Source organism: Phodopus roborovskii, unplaced genomic scaffold (assembly GCF_943737965.1).
Source record: "Phodopus roborovskii unplaced genomic scaffold, PHOROB, whole genome shotgun sequence".
NCBI lineage: Eukaryota > Metazoa > Chordata > Mammalia > Rodentia > Cricetidae > Phodopus > Phodopus roborovskii.
Genome location: NW_026126407.1, coordinates 8,820,001 through 8,835,098, shown reverse-complemented (window position 1 = coordinate 8,835,098; position 15,098 = coordinate 8,820,001). Strand labels below are relative to the sequence as shown.

The 15,098-nt window shown below is 46.9% G+C and overlaps 1 protein-coding gene across 1 annotated transcript in view; it reads left to right on the top strand.

The window, feature by feature from the left end:
- Positions 1-8,268: 8,268 nt before the first annotated feature.
- The window catches only part of Itgae (integrin subunit alpha E), a 57,573-nt gene continuing 50,743 nt past the window's right edge, over positions 8,269-15,098 (top strand). The window contains exon 1 of the mRNA XM_051180060.1: positions 8,269-8,347. Coding sequence (XP_051036017.1) covers positions 8,311-8,347 — 37 coding nt within the window. The 5' untranslated portion in view covers positions 8,269-8,310. The remainder of the gene's footprint in view (positions 8,348-15,098) is intronic.

Genomic DNA, 15,098 nt, shown 5'->3' with positions numbered 1-15,098 from the left:
AGCTTTCTTCTTGTTCCTCAGTTATGATGCTTTCCATCCACCAATCCAGGCCCATTTGTCTGGGGTCTTTGAGCACTTGTCAGTGTCCTGTAGAGATAAGGGGAGGGCTTTATGGAAGATAGGTAGTATATATTCAAAACTAGCTCCTAGAGCTAACCCATTCAGCAGCTGCAGTTCTTACAGCACAAAGAACCCAGAGAGGTATATACTGCCTAAAGTGATGGCCCTCCCAGCCTCTTTCTGCAGCCTGCACTCGGGCTCCTCAGGTCTTCAATACCTTGAGCCCTGTGTGCTTAGGAGTAACAGTGGCTAGTCAGGACAGCCCAGCAGATGGCTAGCTGCTTCATCCAGGGTACTTTTCTGTGCGTGTGGGGTTAGTCTCTACATGTGCAAGATTTTATATAGACTTTTGCTGCTTGATAATAATCGCAGCTACCTCACCTCTGTTCCTTCTCTCCCTCTTTGTGGAGGGGTCTGCCCCTCTTCTAGGCTGATCCCACAAATCCTTCCCTGTGTCTCTTCTCCCTCTCTGCAGCAGCCTCTCAACTCTGTCTCTGCATTTCACATTGTAGCAGGGGTGAATTTTTGCTTGAGAGATTATTTACATAGTATGCAGTTCATCCATTTAAAGTGCACATTTCTGTTGGCTGTAGGCTATTCATTTACAGAGTTGTGTAACCATTATCATAATCAACTTTAGGACATTTTCATCACCAAAAACATCCTGTTCCCTCTAGCAGTCATCCTTCATTCTTATCTCTCCCCAGACCTGGGAACCACTAATCGTTCTGTCCTTGTGGATTTGCCTATTGTGGACATTTCATAAATGTCCTGTGCTGTGTGTCTATTTACATCATTTCAAGGCCATGCCATTTTGTGTGTGTGTGTGTGTGTGTGTGTTTAGACAGGTTTTTATGTGAGTGTAACCCTGGCTACCCTCAAGCTTTCTATGTAGACCAGGCTGGCCTTGAATTCACCGAGATAGTCTTCCTCTGCTTCCCAAGTGCTAGGATTAAAGATTTGTGGCGCTGTGCCTACAGTGCTTTTTTTCAGCTTTCTGTGTTGTCTCTATAGTTTATTTACTATTCATCTAATGGGCATTCTGTGGTTTCTAGTTTGAGACTTTTATGCACTGGCTTCTGTGAATATTTGTGTACAGCTCTCCTTCACAGACATGTGCTTTCATTCTTATATGTAGGTGTGGAATCGATGGATCATATGATAGCTCTTACCTTTAGTCTTTGGAGGAATTGCCAAGCTGTGTTCCTGTGAAGTGTATCAGGATTCCAGTTTATCACATCTTCTCCAATACTTAGTTTTCACTGTGAAATGGTGTTTCATTGTCTGTGTTTTGTTTTGTTCCAATGCAGGGGATCAAACCCAGGACCTTGTACACATAGACAAGTGCTGTACCACAGAGCTACATCCCAGTCCCTGAATGGTTCTGCGTTGCAGTTTCCTAATGTCTAGTCTAGTGCTGTTGGCTATTATTTCTTCTTCCTCTTGCTTCTTTGTCTCTCTCTCTCTCTCTCTCTCTCTCTCTCTCTCTCTCTCTCTCTCTCTCTCTCTTTCAAGACAAGGTTTCTCCATGTAGCCCTGGCTGTCCTGGAACTCAATTTTTAGACCAGGCTGATTTTGAACTCAGAGATCTGCCTGCCTATACCTCCCAGGTGCTGGGATTAAAGATGTACATCACCGTGCTCAGCTATGTTTGGCATATTTCATGTGTAACAAGATGAACTTAAAATATCAGTCTGCTCTTATTATGACTAGACTTACCTTTGCAGAACTTCATCATTGCTTCTGGAATAAAATCTCTACTTCTTTGATAGCCTATGAAGCCAGTAAAGAGGCAGTATCTGTGGCCTGTTCTCCATCCCAACCCATCCCACCTCCACCCCACCCCAGACCCTCTTGATCTCTTCAGACTTCATAGGGCATGCCTTTAGGCAGTGCCCTGCCTTCTTTATTTCTCTCATGATCAAGGTTTTAAGAGGCAGTCCTCCATACTGGTTTCCTTGTGTGTGTGTCCCAGTGTTGCTGGAAAGCTGACTCCAGGGTTAGAGCATGAGTCAATGCCTGGGTTAAAATTGAGTGTAATCTAATCACAGTACCTTTTAGAAATCCCAAGGCAGGTGCCACATTGAAGCCCAGCATCATGAGGTTCTTGCAGTCAGTTCTTGCCTTTGTGGGGGAAGGGTCACTCTTTGGTTGAGTACTAGGTGAAGTAGTTGAGTCTGCAATTTAGGGCCATTTCATGCAAATGCTGTCTTATCTTGGTGAGATCTCTTTTAAGAAGTTTGGGACCTTGGGCCTTGGGAGCAGCAGAACCACAAAGGATGCCCCGGTTTTCCCATCCAGCTTGCCTGGGTTTGCTGAGGAGAGGGTGAAGGGAGTAGGGCTCCATCGCCTTGCAACTGTTTTTGTTGTTTGCTTACTTTTCTGACAAGTGCTTTGTGTTTGATGCTGTGACTCGTGTAATGCAAACCACATGCCTCCAGCTCAGCACTCCTCGCTGGATTTTCACTTCCTATTCCTGGTTTATATATTTGCTAGGCTGTAAGCTCGTGAGAGCAAGGACCATGTTTGGCTTGTGCATTGGGCTTTCTCCATTCTTATCACATCCTAACCCAGCAGGCCCTCCATGAACTTACGTGAGATTGTAAACCTCTAGTCAGAAGAGCAGTTCTACCCTCAGCCTTATGTATTCTATGTACAGGCCAGTCCTCATTTTTCTGCTATGTATAGGTAATGCCTTATTTTCACGCTTTGTTCTTGTTTCCCCTTCTAGCCTGTGAGCTCCTAAGGAGCAGGTATCTTGATTTTGTTTTCTCTGTATCCCTGAACCAGGCCAGCCTAGTGTAAGTAGTATTTCAGAAGTATTTGAGAAGTGAATGAATTTGATAACACAGCTCGCACATAGTTTTGTACAGGATTTTTGATTCTAGCTGAGTCCCCCAGATGCAAAATGGGCCAGATGGGTGCAATAAGGAAGAGCTCTCATTAAGTAGATCTCGGAAACGTCAGGTGATAATCTGCCACATCTGAGCTGGAGCTTGTGCAGCTCTGGAAAAGTTGCTGGGAAATCACTTTGTTTTTCAGACTTGAGGACAGTTTTTATTGAGGTTTAAAGCAAAACTACCAGGAAAGCTGTAAATCACAGCAAATGGTGAGGAGAAGGAAACAAAAAAGGTCATGCTGTTTGAGTTAAGCTGACTGGGACCTTAGCCATATCACAACCACGAGTGGGCTTTAGAGAAGGAATAAGAAAGTCCATAGTACCAGAAAAAGCATGCTTGGGTCTCACAAGTATCTGAAAGGAAAAGGTTAATCCTGAACAGTGTTTCAGACAGTCATGAGCTAGGAACCCAACCCAGATCCACTGCAAGAGCAGAGTTGCTCTGAAGCTCTGAGCTATCTTTTCCTCTCCCAAAGTTTTTCTTTCTGTTTTTTTAAAGCATCCATCCTCAGTAAGGCAGAAGGAAAGAAGGCTGGCAGATAAGTAAGAGGCCCCAAAGAAGGAACGCTGAACCAGTTCTTAGCCCCAGAACAGGAGGCAGGAAGAACTGCCTCCAAGCAGCTGTTGTGCCTGAAGCGGCATTCCTTCTCTGCTAGCAGAGTGCTTTTGCTGGAGTGCACTTTGGGTAGGCAGCAGTTAGTATTGCTTTAACTGCTTGCTACATGGCTAAGTTTGTTTCCTGCGTCTTTGCTTTTAAACCTTATATAGTAAGATGTAACTTAGAACTTGAGCCTTTTCCTCCTCCCCCCCCCCCTTTAAATATAAGAGCTCAAAGAAGAAAATATTTTACTTTTGGTAATCTTGAGAATAGAACTTTTGCTTCAAGACAGATTGTAAAATGCATAATGTGACCACCAGCAAAAGCCTAGATGTAGTCTTGTCTATATGACAAACCTTAGCAGAAAAGAGTAGTAGTCCCAACTCCTCCAAAACCCTATAAGCATTTCACAGAACTTTGATGTTTCTGGAAGCAGTCAGAAAATAGCTGCTGCCTCAAATTGTCTCCTTGTTACACAAGCTGTCCTGCCCTAGAGTCCTGATTAGGCTAGAGCTGTCAATCCTACATCAAACAACCTCTTGAACACTGAAATTACACATTTGCCATAGCTGTGCAATTTTTTTCTTTTGAAATAATTACAAAAATCACAGTAGCATTGAGGATAGAACAGAGACCATCTTTTCTATATTTTATTTACCATTCAGCATGGTAAAGCATTTAAGTGGTCTTTTACTATGGTTTGATGTTGGTGATACTCAGTGTACCAAACGCTAGTCTGCCTGGGGATTGTCATCTGTTTAATCAATCCCAGAGTCCTTCTCTGGATGTTCAGATTCTTCAGTAGTTCAGACTTTGTGTGACCTCAGACATCTCTACCCCTGGGCCAATGAGGACCAGTGTTGGTCAGAGAGCAAGAGCCTCACACCATTGACAAAAACAGACTCTATGCTAGAGTAGGATTCAGTGACACATCCCTTTTCTGCTTATGTACAAAGGTTCCCCTGAGGGTCATGAGCAGTTGGCAGCACTCTTAGCTCAGGTAGAATGTTGTTTTGAAGAAAGGCAAATAGGATGATGGCTGAAGCTGAGGCAGGTCCTAGGGACTCAGTTCTCTCACATTCACAATTGGAAGATGAAACATGTTCCTTCTTCTCTGGGCCTTAGTTTCCTGGTCCATTAAATGGAAGCCTCAAGTGAGATGACTTCAAGTTTCTTCTCTGCACACAGTGGTTGAGATGGGAGAGACTCTTGCTATGCTTTGCAAGGAGCGTTGGGAGTATCTGATAGGAAGGAGATGAGGTCATCAGTAGTCCCACCTGGTCCCATAGCCAGTGCAAACTTCTCTTCCAGCCCTTCAGTCCTGAAACAACAGGGACCAGTGGCTCAGTGGGTAAAGGCTCTTAACGCCATGACTAGTAGCCTGCGTTTATTTTCTAGGATTTACACGATGGAATGAAAGATTCCTGCAGGATATCCTTTGTCCTCCACACATGTACTATGATGTGTTCGTGTGTGTATGTGTACATATGGTATACATAAACACACTGTTCAGTCTTAATTTGGGAGCTGTTTGAAAAGGTAATCTAAGGTGCTAGTTTGCTTGGGCAGCTATGACAAGATACCACAGAATGGATAGTTTAAACAACAGACATTTATTTTCTCAAAGACCTAGAAAGAAACTAGAATCAGAGAATTTTGGCATGGGGAGAGTTCTCACCTTGGCTTGCTCCCATAGCCTTTCTCTCCTGTGTGAACCAGTGGCCCTTTCACACAACCAACTCTATGGCATTCGGACTGGGTCCCACCCTTGTATACTCTTTTGAACTTAGTGACCTCCTCAAAACCAAGCCTAGTCACACTGAGGTTTAGAACTTGAATCAGGAATTTGGAGGTGGATATTCTCCAGCTCTTGGCACCTGGGAATGCAAGGGTGCCATTCTGTATTTTTGCTTTTTAAATTCTCAAAAACTCATGATCTGAAGAGGGGTTTGTAGTAGTTCAGGGTCCTGGTTCTGGAGGAGACAATCATGTCTGACTTCCAGCTCAGCAACTTAGCCATTCATGTAGCTTTGGGCTCAGTTTTTTGCCTCCCTCAGATCGCACCATCAATCATAAGGTGACACTACCCTCCAATAAAGGCTGTTCCAGGTGGCCTTGGCTCTGCCTGCCTGTCCCCAGCTCCCTTTGGGCCTCATCTTCCCAGCTTCTGGAGGGAAGGCTGGCTCTAAGTGATTAGAGCCACTTCTGTCTGGAGGCTGGAGGGCAGACCCCCTCCACTGTGCATGTGTCACACTTTCTGCTTGCTTTTGACTCGAGAGTGTCCCACCTCCTGCTGCACACCTCTCTCTGAACATGTATCAAACTTCTCTTGGTGGAGAAGTGGGGTGGGGAGGCAGGGTCTCTGTTACATACGCTGGTCTGGCGTAGAGCCTTCATTAGTCTAGGGCTCTCAATCCCGCATCAAACACCACCTCCTCCCCCTGAACATTATAACAGGTTGCCATGGCCCCGTATACTTTTTCTTTTGAAATAATTGCAAAATGATAGTAGCGTTTTTCCTATGTTTTGTTTTACCATTCAGTCTTTCCCTTGTCTCCACCCCCAACTCCCAAACTATTTAAAGTATTTTGGACTGCATTTCACTTTGCCCTCATCATGCTTTGTGTTGTGTCCATAGGATAGTTATCAAGTTCAGGAACATGTAATGTCTGGTCAGTATAATAGTCGCTCACTTGTAGTTCAGGCTTCTAATTGTCTAGTAATGCTGTTACAATCATTTTTTTTTTTTTTCCTGGTCCAAGATCTAATCTGGCATCAAGTAGCAGACTTCCTCTGCTCTGTTATAGAAACATGTCCTCAGCCTTTCTTTGTCTTTCATGACATGGATGTTTTGGAAGGATACAGTCTAGTTAGTGGTATAAGACTGGCATTCAAGTAGTATTTACAGCCTAGGACTGGATGCTATGAGAGAACAGAACATGAGACCACAAAGCCAAGCCCTAACCTGGGGACCTGAAGCCCTGGTGTGTGGGAAAGCATTAGTATCAGGTGGGCTGTGAGAACTCCTCTGCAAGTTGTAGTTACTGGCATTGACAATCTTGGGTGGGTGCAGAAGGTGTTGGTACTCTTAAGAGTCTACAGAGATGACAAAAGCTGTATATGCTCCCTATGCAGCTCTCAGCCATCGCATTGCCCAGCCTCCTCAGATGACTGGGATTTGCATTCAGTCTTGCTGCTTGCAGAGTTCCTAAGCGAGCTGCCATCCCATGCTTTCCTACCCTACCAAGGGTGTGGTTTGTGATGCTACACTGCCCCTTTCTTCCCCATGGGCCAGGGCTCGGGCTCTGCCAAACACCCTTGGATTTGGGAGGAGGTGGGCATTGAGGAGTGATGGGAAGATGGGCTGGCTGCAGGGTCCACTGCAGCTTGTGACAGGTCTGCCCAACAGCAGTAGGGTACTCTGCGCTGTGTTGTGGCAGTAAATCATCAGAACTGGAACCCTGCTTTTCTAGCTGCTAATAGTTTCTGCCAGGTGGTGTGTGGACAGAAATGGTGAATTATGATCTCTATTCTAGTCATTGTGTAAGATCTAGTCAAATGTCAGACCAAAGCTGACAGTATGGAAATGTTTGGAGTGTCATTGAATCTTTACAGAAAGTTTTCCATGTGAAAAACAAAATAAAATTGATTTTCTTGTCATTAAGGGCACGTGGTTGTCTACTTCATATCACACATTAACACTTGGGAATATTCTCTTACATGCATGTAAGAACAAGAGGTTTAATGTCTACAGTAGGCTCTCTAAATTATGATTGAGCACAGTTCTCTCCAGGCACTGACATTGTATTAACATGTCAGTCACTTGTGGCTAGTAGCTCCAGTTGGACAGCAGCGTCCAGAGCAGTCTGTCTTTGCAGAGAGGTCTTACTACATGGCCTAGGCTGGCCTTGAACTCAGTCTTCCTGCCTTACACTCCTAAATGCCTGGATTTCACTAGGTTTCCCTGTCTGGGGTTCTGCTGGGCTGTTGTGTGGAGAGCCTTCCTTCCCTTGCTGCTGTGTGGGAAATCTGACCACTGAGGAAGTTGGTCTTTAGCTATGACTGCTTCTTTTGGTAGTAGAGTCTCCACAACTTGGGCTGGGTCAGAGCTGTGCTGTAAGGCCATGGAGTCTATCTCTTCTGTTAGGCTGGAAGCTCGAAGCCCTGTGAAGCTGTTATCAGCTTCAGATTTTGAAGACAACCGAGCGACAGCTGGATTGAAGCAATGACTTCAACTAATACATTGGGGCTTCATGTTCACTCAGCCATCCACAGCCCCAGGCCTGGAGTACAGAAGCATTTATAAAGGCCCAGTTTCTGGCTGTGGGTGCACTTTCTATGGGAGGGGTCCCAGACTGGGCTTGGAGCTGGGAGCATTCTGGACAGGATGGGCTGGAATTCACCTACCTGGACTGCTGCTGTTCCTGCACCTCTGTCTGCCATGGCACTACCACTGGCCACATCTTAGCTCACTCGTGCATGAAATGGTGTGTTTACTGAGTGACAGAGCTGAGCTGACAATTGTCTAAGTTCCCAGGACCCAGCCCACAGCTATGGGGAAGCCACATGCTTGCTGGCCTTCTATAAGCCAGGGTGGCTATGTCTACTTGAAAGTACCTGTGGGCCTATGCATCCTTGTCTAATTATGCCTCTGTCCCCGCCTCCTGGCCTCTGGTAGAGGAGGGGAAGCTGAGTGCCTTTTTGAGCTGCTGTGTCACCCAACTCGACTCACACAGCTCCATCTGCTCCAGCAATGAAGGGGCTCTTCCTCACCCTAATCTGCACGACCAGTAAGTCAGCCTCGCCTTCTGCCCTCAGATGCTCTCACTTCTGTCTGTCTGGACTTAAGGGTTAGAGGTCAGAGAAATGAGAAGTACCTTTGCTCAGGCGTATCTGTAGGCTTTCTGGGAAGGGATTCTTTTGAGTGTTGACGGCTGCTGGCCTTGCCAACCCTCTTTCCCTCTCCATCAAGCCTCCCATTCCTGTTGCATCCTCAGGTCTGTGGTCAGTTAGTGCCCAGAGTGTGGAAGCTAATCTCATGCCAGCCAGAAGAGGACCCGTAGTCAACAGAGGGTTTTCAGCTGCTGGGAGTGGGAGGATTGGTGAGAATATAGGTATTGGTAGCATACTGGGGGTGAGAATCTACAGACTGGATGTTGGGGGGAGGGAACCTGCTTCCTGTTGTGTGTGGGTGGGAGGTATTTCTGCTGCCAGGGGGCTCCTTTCTGTCTTTAACCCTTTGTGGTAGCTCCTTTTGGATAAAGTGCCCTGAGCACACCTGTAAGGTCCCAAAGACAAGCTAGTATAGTCAGATGAGCCCCTGGGGACTGCTCAGATGGGGTTCTAACTGTGGTGTTCTTGCCTGGTGATCTCTTTTGCTCAGGCTTGGCAGGAGAATAAGGTGGACATCAGGCCCAGTAATATAAAGGTGCCTGTGTCTATGAAATAGTTCATGCCAATCAGTAAGGGTGTGAAGAAGCTGCGCCGTCAGAGGAGGAAGATGCAGGATGGGCACCTACTTTAAGCCAGAGCACCCAGGAGTCAGGCTAGACCCTGCCCAGATCACCAGTGTAACGTTTGGGAACAAATTTTGATATTTTAAAAATATCCAAGGGACCAGGGAGATGGCTCGGCAGGTTAAGGCATTTCCTACCAAACCTGATGACCTGAGTTCCACCCCCAGAGTCCCACATGGTAAAAGGAGAGAATTGACTTGTCTTCTGACTGCACACATGTGGACATACACATACAAATTTTCTTTAAGCACCTTGAGTAGTCACCGTGGAAGGAGGAAAGTTGGTTGAACTTTTCGTTGTTTTGCATCTTAGACTTGTCTTTATTTTGTTACCTAAAGAGTGAGGTTGAGGGTCTCACTTTTTTTTTTTTAATCAGAGCTCTAGATGCCCCATCAGGACTATCTAGAGGAGATGCTGAGACTAGACTAGTCCACTACATCATAGATGTGACTGAGGCCTACAGACAGACTGAAAGGGTTGCAACCAAGGAACAGTAGAGACAGAACCATGCCCAGATCTCTGTCCTGCCTCACCACTCCAGGACCCTCCATGGCCTGGGTTGATGACCCTAGCAGGGGCACTTTAGACTCCTGCCTACCTTTGTTTCCTGCAGCTCCTCAGCAATCCCATCCCCTCAGCACCTTCCTGCCACTGCCAGCCATTCATCACCCCCTGAGGCTCTGGTACTTCCCAAATTGAAATGCAACAAAGAACAAGATGAAGCTGGGCAGTGGTAGCTCATGCCTTAACCCCACCATTCTGGAGTCAGAGGCTGGCTGATCTCTGAGTTCCGAGACAGCCTGGTCTACGTAGTTCCAGGACAGCTAGGGTTACATAGTGAGGCAGACAAAACAAAAACCAAGATGGGCAGATTGTCCCTGAGTCCCTGTAGCCTGTCGTTTGGCTATGCTGTGGGTAGGGTGAGAGCTTGGCCTCAGTGTTTGCTGGGAGAAAGGAGATGGCTCTGCTCTGTACTGTGATGCCCTGAGACTTGGTGATAGGCCAGGCCTCAAGAGTTTCCTAGGCAGTTTCCTGAGGCTGAGTACTCAGGGCTTCAGGAGTCAGAAGCAGGCAAGGTGGTACCAAGGGGGATGAGGATGCAGACTGAGCATAGGCCTGGGCTCTCGAGTCCTGTGCCTGGATGCCTTCACTGGGGTGGGGCCATTCACAACTGTTCTTGGCTCGAGGGCTTTGCCCTTCTGCCCTTCCAAGCCACCCACTGTGGTAATGACCTTTTCCAGTCACTCATGATGCCTAAGGAAGGTTCAGAGAGAATACAGGTACAGACATACTGAAATCTGAGCAGTCCAAACCCCAACTTCCAGCCCCAGTACACCCTGATGCCCACAAAATCAATCCAGCCTTGACTCATTCTGTGGCCACAGGAACTCACTTCCTCCTGAGTTTCAGAGGTCGAGTTTACTTCTCTTGTGTAAAGAGAACTTTGCTGTGGATCTGTGAAACCTCATGGGTTAAGGATAAGGAACCAGAATCCAGGGCCTACTCTGCTCAGGGCACCAATCCAGGCTGCGACCTGTGGCCCCACTAGGGAAGCTTGGCGGCTGGCCTGGTTCCTCCCAGGCCTAGCCTACATCTGTGTGCAGATGTGAACAAGCATCTTGGTCCTCAGGAGTAGGGATCCTGGTACCTGAGACATGCCTGGGAGGATGGGAAGGGTCTAGCAAATAGGCCGGCCAGGAAGAAGGGCTTTCAGAAGCAGCAAGGCCTGGGCACATGAAAAAGATGGAGAAAGAGAGGCATGGGAGAAGGAAGCTGTTTATTCTGATGTTGTCTTCCCCATCCCAGATTAGGACTTGCTGGGCCCTAGTATGAAAAAGCAGGCTGTACATTCACTGATTTTCCTAGCCCGGGGAGGATCTGTGGAAAGGGGCACAGGACTCTGGGGGGCCAAGAAAGGATAGCCTAAGCAAAGGTGGATGAGCCAGATGGAACCTCACACCTCTGACCTCTGGAAAACTAGCTTATATGTATGAATTATGTGTGGTATGGATAGGGAGTGAATGGGATGTGAGTAGTGCATATAGGGTGTTTATGGTCTTTGTGTACTATTATAGACTATATGATGTGTATAGGCTATGTGGTTTATAAGATGTGGCATGTATGAGGTATATAGATTTTTATATATGAATTTCATAGGATGGTTGAAGCACATAGTATGTATGGAGTATGTGCATGATACATGGAGTATATATGATATGCATGAGTATATGTAGGATATGAGTGGTATGTACATGGGGCTTATGGGGTGTGTGTAATGGATAGGTATACAGTGGGTTATGTGTGCCGTGTGCAGATGTACATAGAGTATATGGGGTGTGTGGTGTGCACAGGTGTGTGGATGTATATGAGGTGTGTGGAAGACATGGATTCCTGAAGACTCCACAGTGCTCGAGTTGAACAGTGTGGAGGACTCAGAGCGCCAGGCTGAGGGACTTCACCATGAGGGCACTGGGAAGCCACGGATGGTCCTGAGTGTGGTGGGGACAATCACACTTGTATAGAAGATGGAGTTAGGGAGTAAGAGGAAGCAGCAGAGAAGCTGGTAGGAGGCTGCAGCAGTGGTCCAATCCATGCGTGCTGAGGAGGCAGGCATGTGGAGATAGAGGTGCTTGGAGGGGTGTTCAGGGGAAACACTGGAAAATTTACATGTACTTAGCATGATGCTGTGCCTTGCATACAGGAATTGTCTAAGACCAGGCTGTTTTGATTTTAGATAAACTGGAGGTGAGGCAGGAGAGGGAGGGGCTCTGCCTGTGAGTTTTGGGGTTGAGATGATGAGGCTCTGTGAGAATGATGAAGGGGTGTAGTCCCTGAGCTGCTCTTTCCAGACAGGTGTTCTGCTGATGCTGTGATCTGAAGATAAGCATGGTTCTCCCTGCCCAGGCCTCTGGACCAGGCATCAGGATACAGAGTCTAGTCTCACTTCTATAGCTAGTTCCTTATATAAATTTGGGCCTCATTTACTGGGAACAGTGATGACCACTGTGTGGTGAGGAGACATTAAAAATGCCCAGTGCAGCAGAAGAGGCAGTGATGGCCGTCAGGGTGAGGAGATCTTTAACTCACAGGCCATGAGTCAGTTCTGGGAGTGGCTCTGCGGGTAGAGTGGTGACAGACACAAGTCTAACTGGGCTCTCATGTCTGACTGCATGACAAGTTTGGAGGAAGAGGGTGGGCGGTGAGGTTATGAGAGAAGTGACAGCCCTGTACCTGTGGTCAAAGAGCTCTTAACACCAGCATCCACACACCAAACCTCCACTCGACAGGCCCTGAGCTAGCACAGCCCACGTCTCAGTGTGAAAACCAAAGCAATGGGACATGCCAAGGTCCTTCAGTGACTCCATGGCATAGCAAGGATTTGAACTCAAGACTTTCTGCCCTTGAGGCTCATGCTATTTTCTGAGTCTCTGTGGGAAGTATGAAGGATACATGGAAGCCCAAGCAAAAATGCAGTATAAAACCCCAGACACCACACACACACACACACACTTATGCACATACACACACACACCTATGCATGCATACATACCCCATGCATGCACACACACACCCATGCATTCACACACAAACCCATGCATGCACACACACACCCATGCATGCACACATAGCTCTTGTGTACCTGCCTATACTATCAGCTCTTTAAAGACCTAGTTGATTGCCCAAAAGTTGGGCCCTGCCCTTGACCAATGAGCCATTAAAATAACAGTGAGCCATGTCCAGCAAGCTACTGTCCAGCTCCTCAGAGCCTTTTGTAAACCCACTTTTTTTACCCCTCAGTGCTTCTATCTGTTGGTAAGGGCCTTGAAATCAAGAAACCAAGGGTGGTGATGGTACAGGCCTTTAATCCCAACACTTGGGAGGTAGATGCAGCCCAATCTCTCTAGGTCTACAGAGAGTTAGTTCTAGGACAGCTAGGGCTACACAGAGAAACTCTGTCCCAAAAAAACAAACAAACAAGAGAGAGAGGGAGAATGTGTGTGTGTGTGTGAGAGAGAGAGAGAGGGAGAGAGAGGGGGGAAGGAAAAGAAGGAGGAGGAGAAGGAGGAGGAGAAGAAGAAGAAAAGGAAGAAAGAAACCTGGGCCTCAGACACAAATAACCAATTTACTGAGTCCAAGAGCAAATTGTTAGCCTCATCCTGCAGCACAGTGCCTGGAAGACAGCAGGTGCCTTAGGAGACAGCTATTATGTTTTCTCTGCACCTTTCTTCCCCTTTCTCACCCCTTGAGGGATCTAGCCAGACCCCTCGGTTAAACAGAGCAAACATGGGGATGGGAGGGGTTGAGGAAGAGGACCAGCTGACCTATTATGGTATTTTTAGGGTGTCTCTTCTGAACCTGGTCCTGAGTTGGGCTGGGCTTTGTGGTTTGGGGGTGTCATGGATGACTCAGATCAGATCACAGACTGAGGAAGGCAGATTTAATCACCCATTAGTTTACCAAGATGGGGTTTAGTCAGAGCCAACAAACACCACAGTATGCTGAGTGGGTTCAGGGACCAGTGAGTTGCTTTACCCAGGATCTGAACTGGCTGCCGGCTGGCTGAGCAAATGTTGGCCTTCCAGACTTATGGGGACAACTGATGACAAAGGCGTGTGGGCAAGGTGGAAGGTGCTCTGTGGCCCAGGGATTTCAAATCCACTCTACCAATTACAGGCAATACAAATGGAAGGAAGAAGGCTCCCCAAATACCCCAGAACAAACTGGTAGTGCCCATTTTGTAATTCTTTTCCCTTCAATTGACTCATTTCCTATTTCTCCCAACCTGGCTCTCTGAGACACAAGGCTCAGTGGGAGATGAGCCAGGGAGGCTGAGTCCAAATCCCAAGCCATCCTTACCTAATCTCTGAACTCATAGGGAGCACCATCATTCCCTTCTCTACTTGGGAGTCCTCACTGGGAACCCTGGCTGGGACGGCAGTAACATTGACATAAGGAGATTATCAGGAGAAAACAGGGTCAGATGAAAACAAGGCCAGACACGAGAGCAGATGGTGACTTATGTAGTCATACCCTGTGTGGCAGAAAAAGAGCAGGGACCTGGGGCTGCTGGGGCCTGAGGTCCTGAGAGGGTGGGGGAAGGATGTGGAGATACGGCCAATGCTGTCCAGGTAGTAAAATTCGCCTCTTCCAGAGGCTACTTGTCTCAGGAGGATTTCCTTTCTAGATGTAAAGTTGTTTTTACTTTTAGCAAAAGGACTTTTCATAGCTACCATGTTCATTGTGTCTGTAGTTCCTCAGAACTACAGAAATATGTTTTGGAGGGTCACTTCTGGTCTCCTGCCATCATATTTTGGGATTTCGTGTCCTGAGTGGCATAGTACATACACTGCACTTGTGGGAAGGGAGAGGCTTATGATGTTCTCATTGGGTTCTCACAGGGCATCTGTGATCTCCCAAGCACTGGTGAATGCATGGTCTGCTTGTTTTCTGTTTGCTGCGGAGGCTTATGATGTTCTCATTGGGTTCTCACAGGGCATCTGTGATCTCCCAAGCACTGGTGAATGCATGGTCTGCTTGTTTTCTGTTTGCTGCGGTGTAGTGGCAAAGAGGAGACACGTGACAGCTCAGGGGAAACTTGAGCATCATGTGTTCTCCCTAAGCCGATCTTCTAGGAAATATATTTTGTTTTAAATAAAAGTAACAGTGTACTCCACCAAACAGGCTGGTTTTTTTTTTTTTTTTTTTTTTTTTTGTTTTTTGTTTTTGTTTTGTTTTTTTCTGAAACAGGGCCCTTCTACATAGCCCTAACTGTCCTGGAACTAAATAGACCAGGTTGGCTTCAAACTCATAAAGAACCGCCACCACCCTGGACCAGAATAGTTTCTTTTTCCTGTATTGTAGGCACCATGAATGACATTGACTGATCTCCACTCATGGACAATTTTGTCCATTAAAATGTTATTAAGTATCTCTTGTGTCCAGAGCCCCGAAGTGGGGCTGGCTTAGAAAGCACAAGGATTCATTGTTGGACGTGCCAATTAATGGTTGCCCTCCTTCCTAGTTA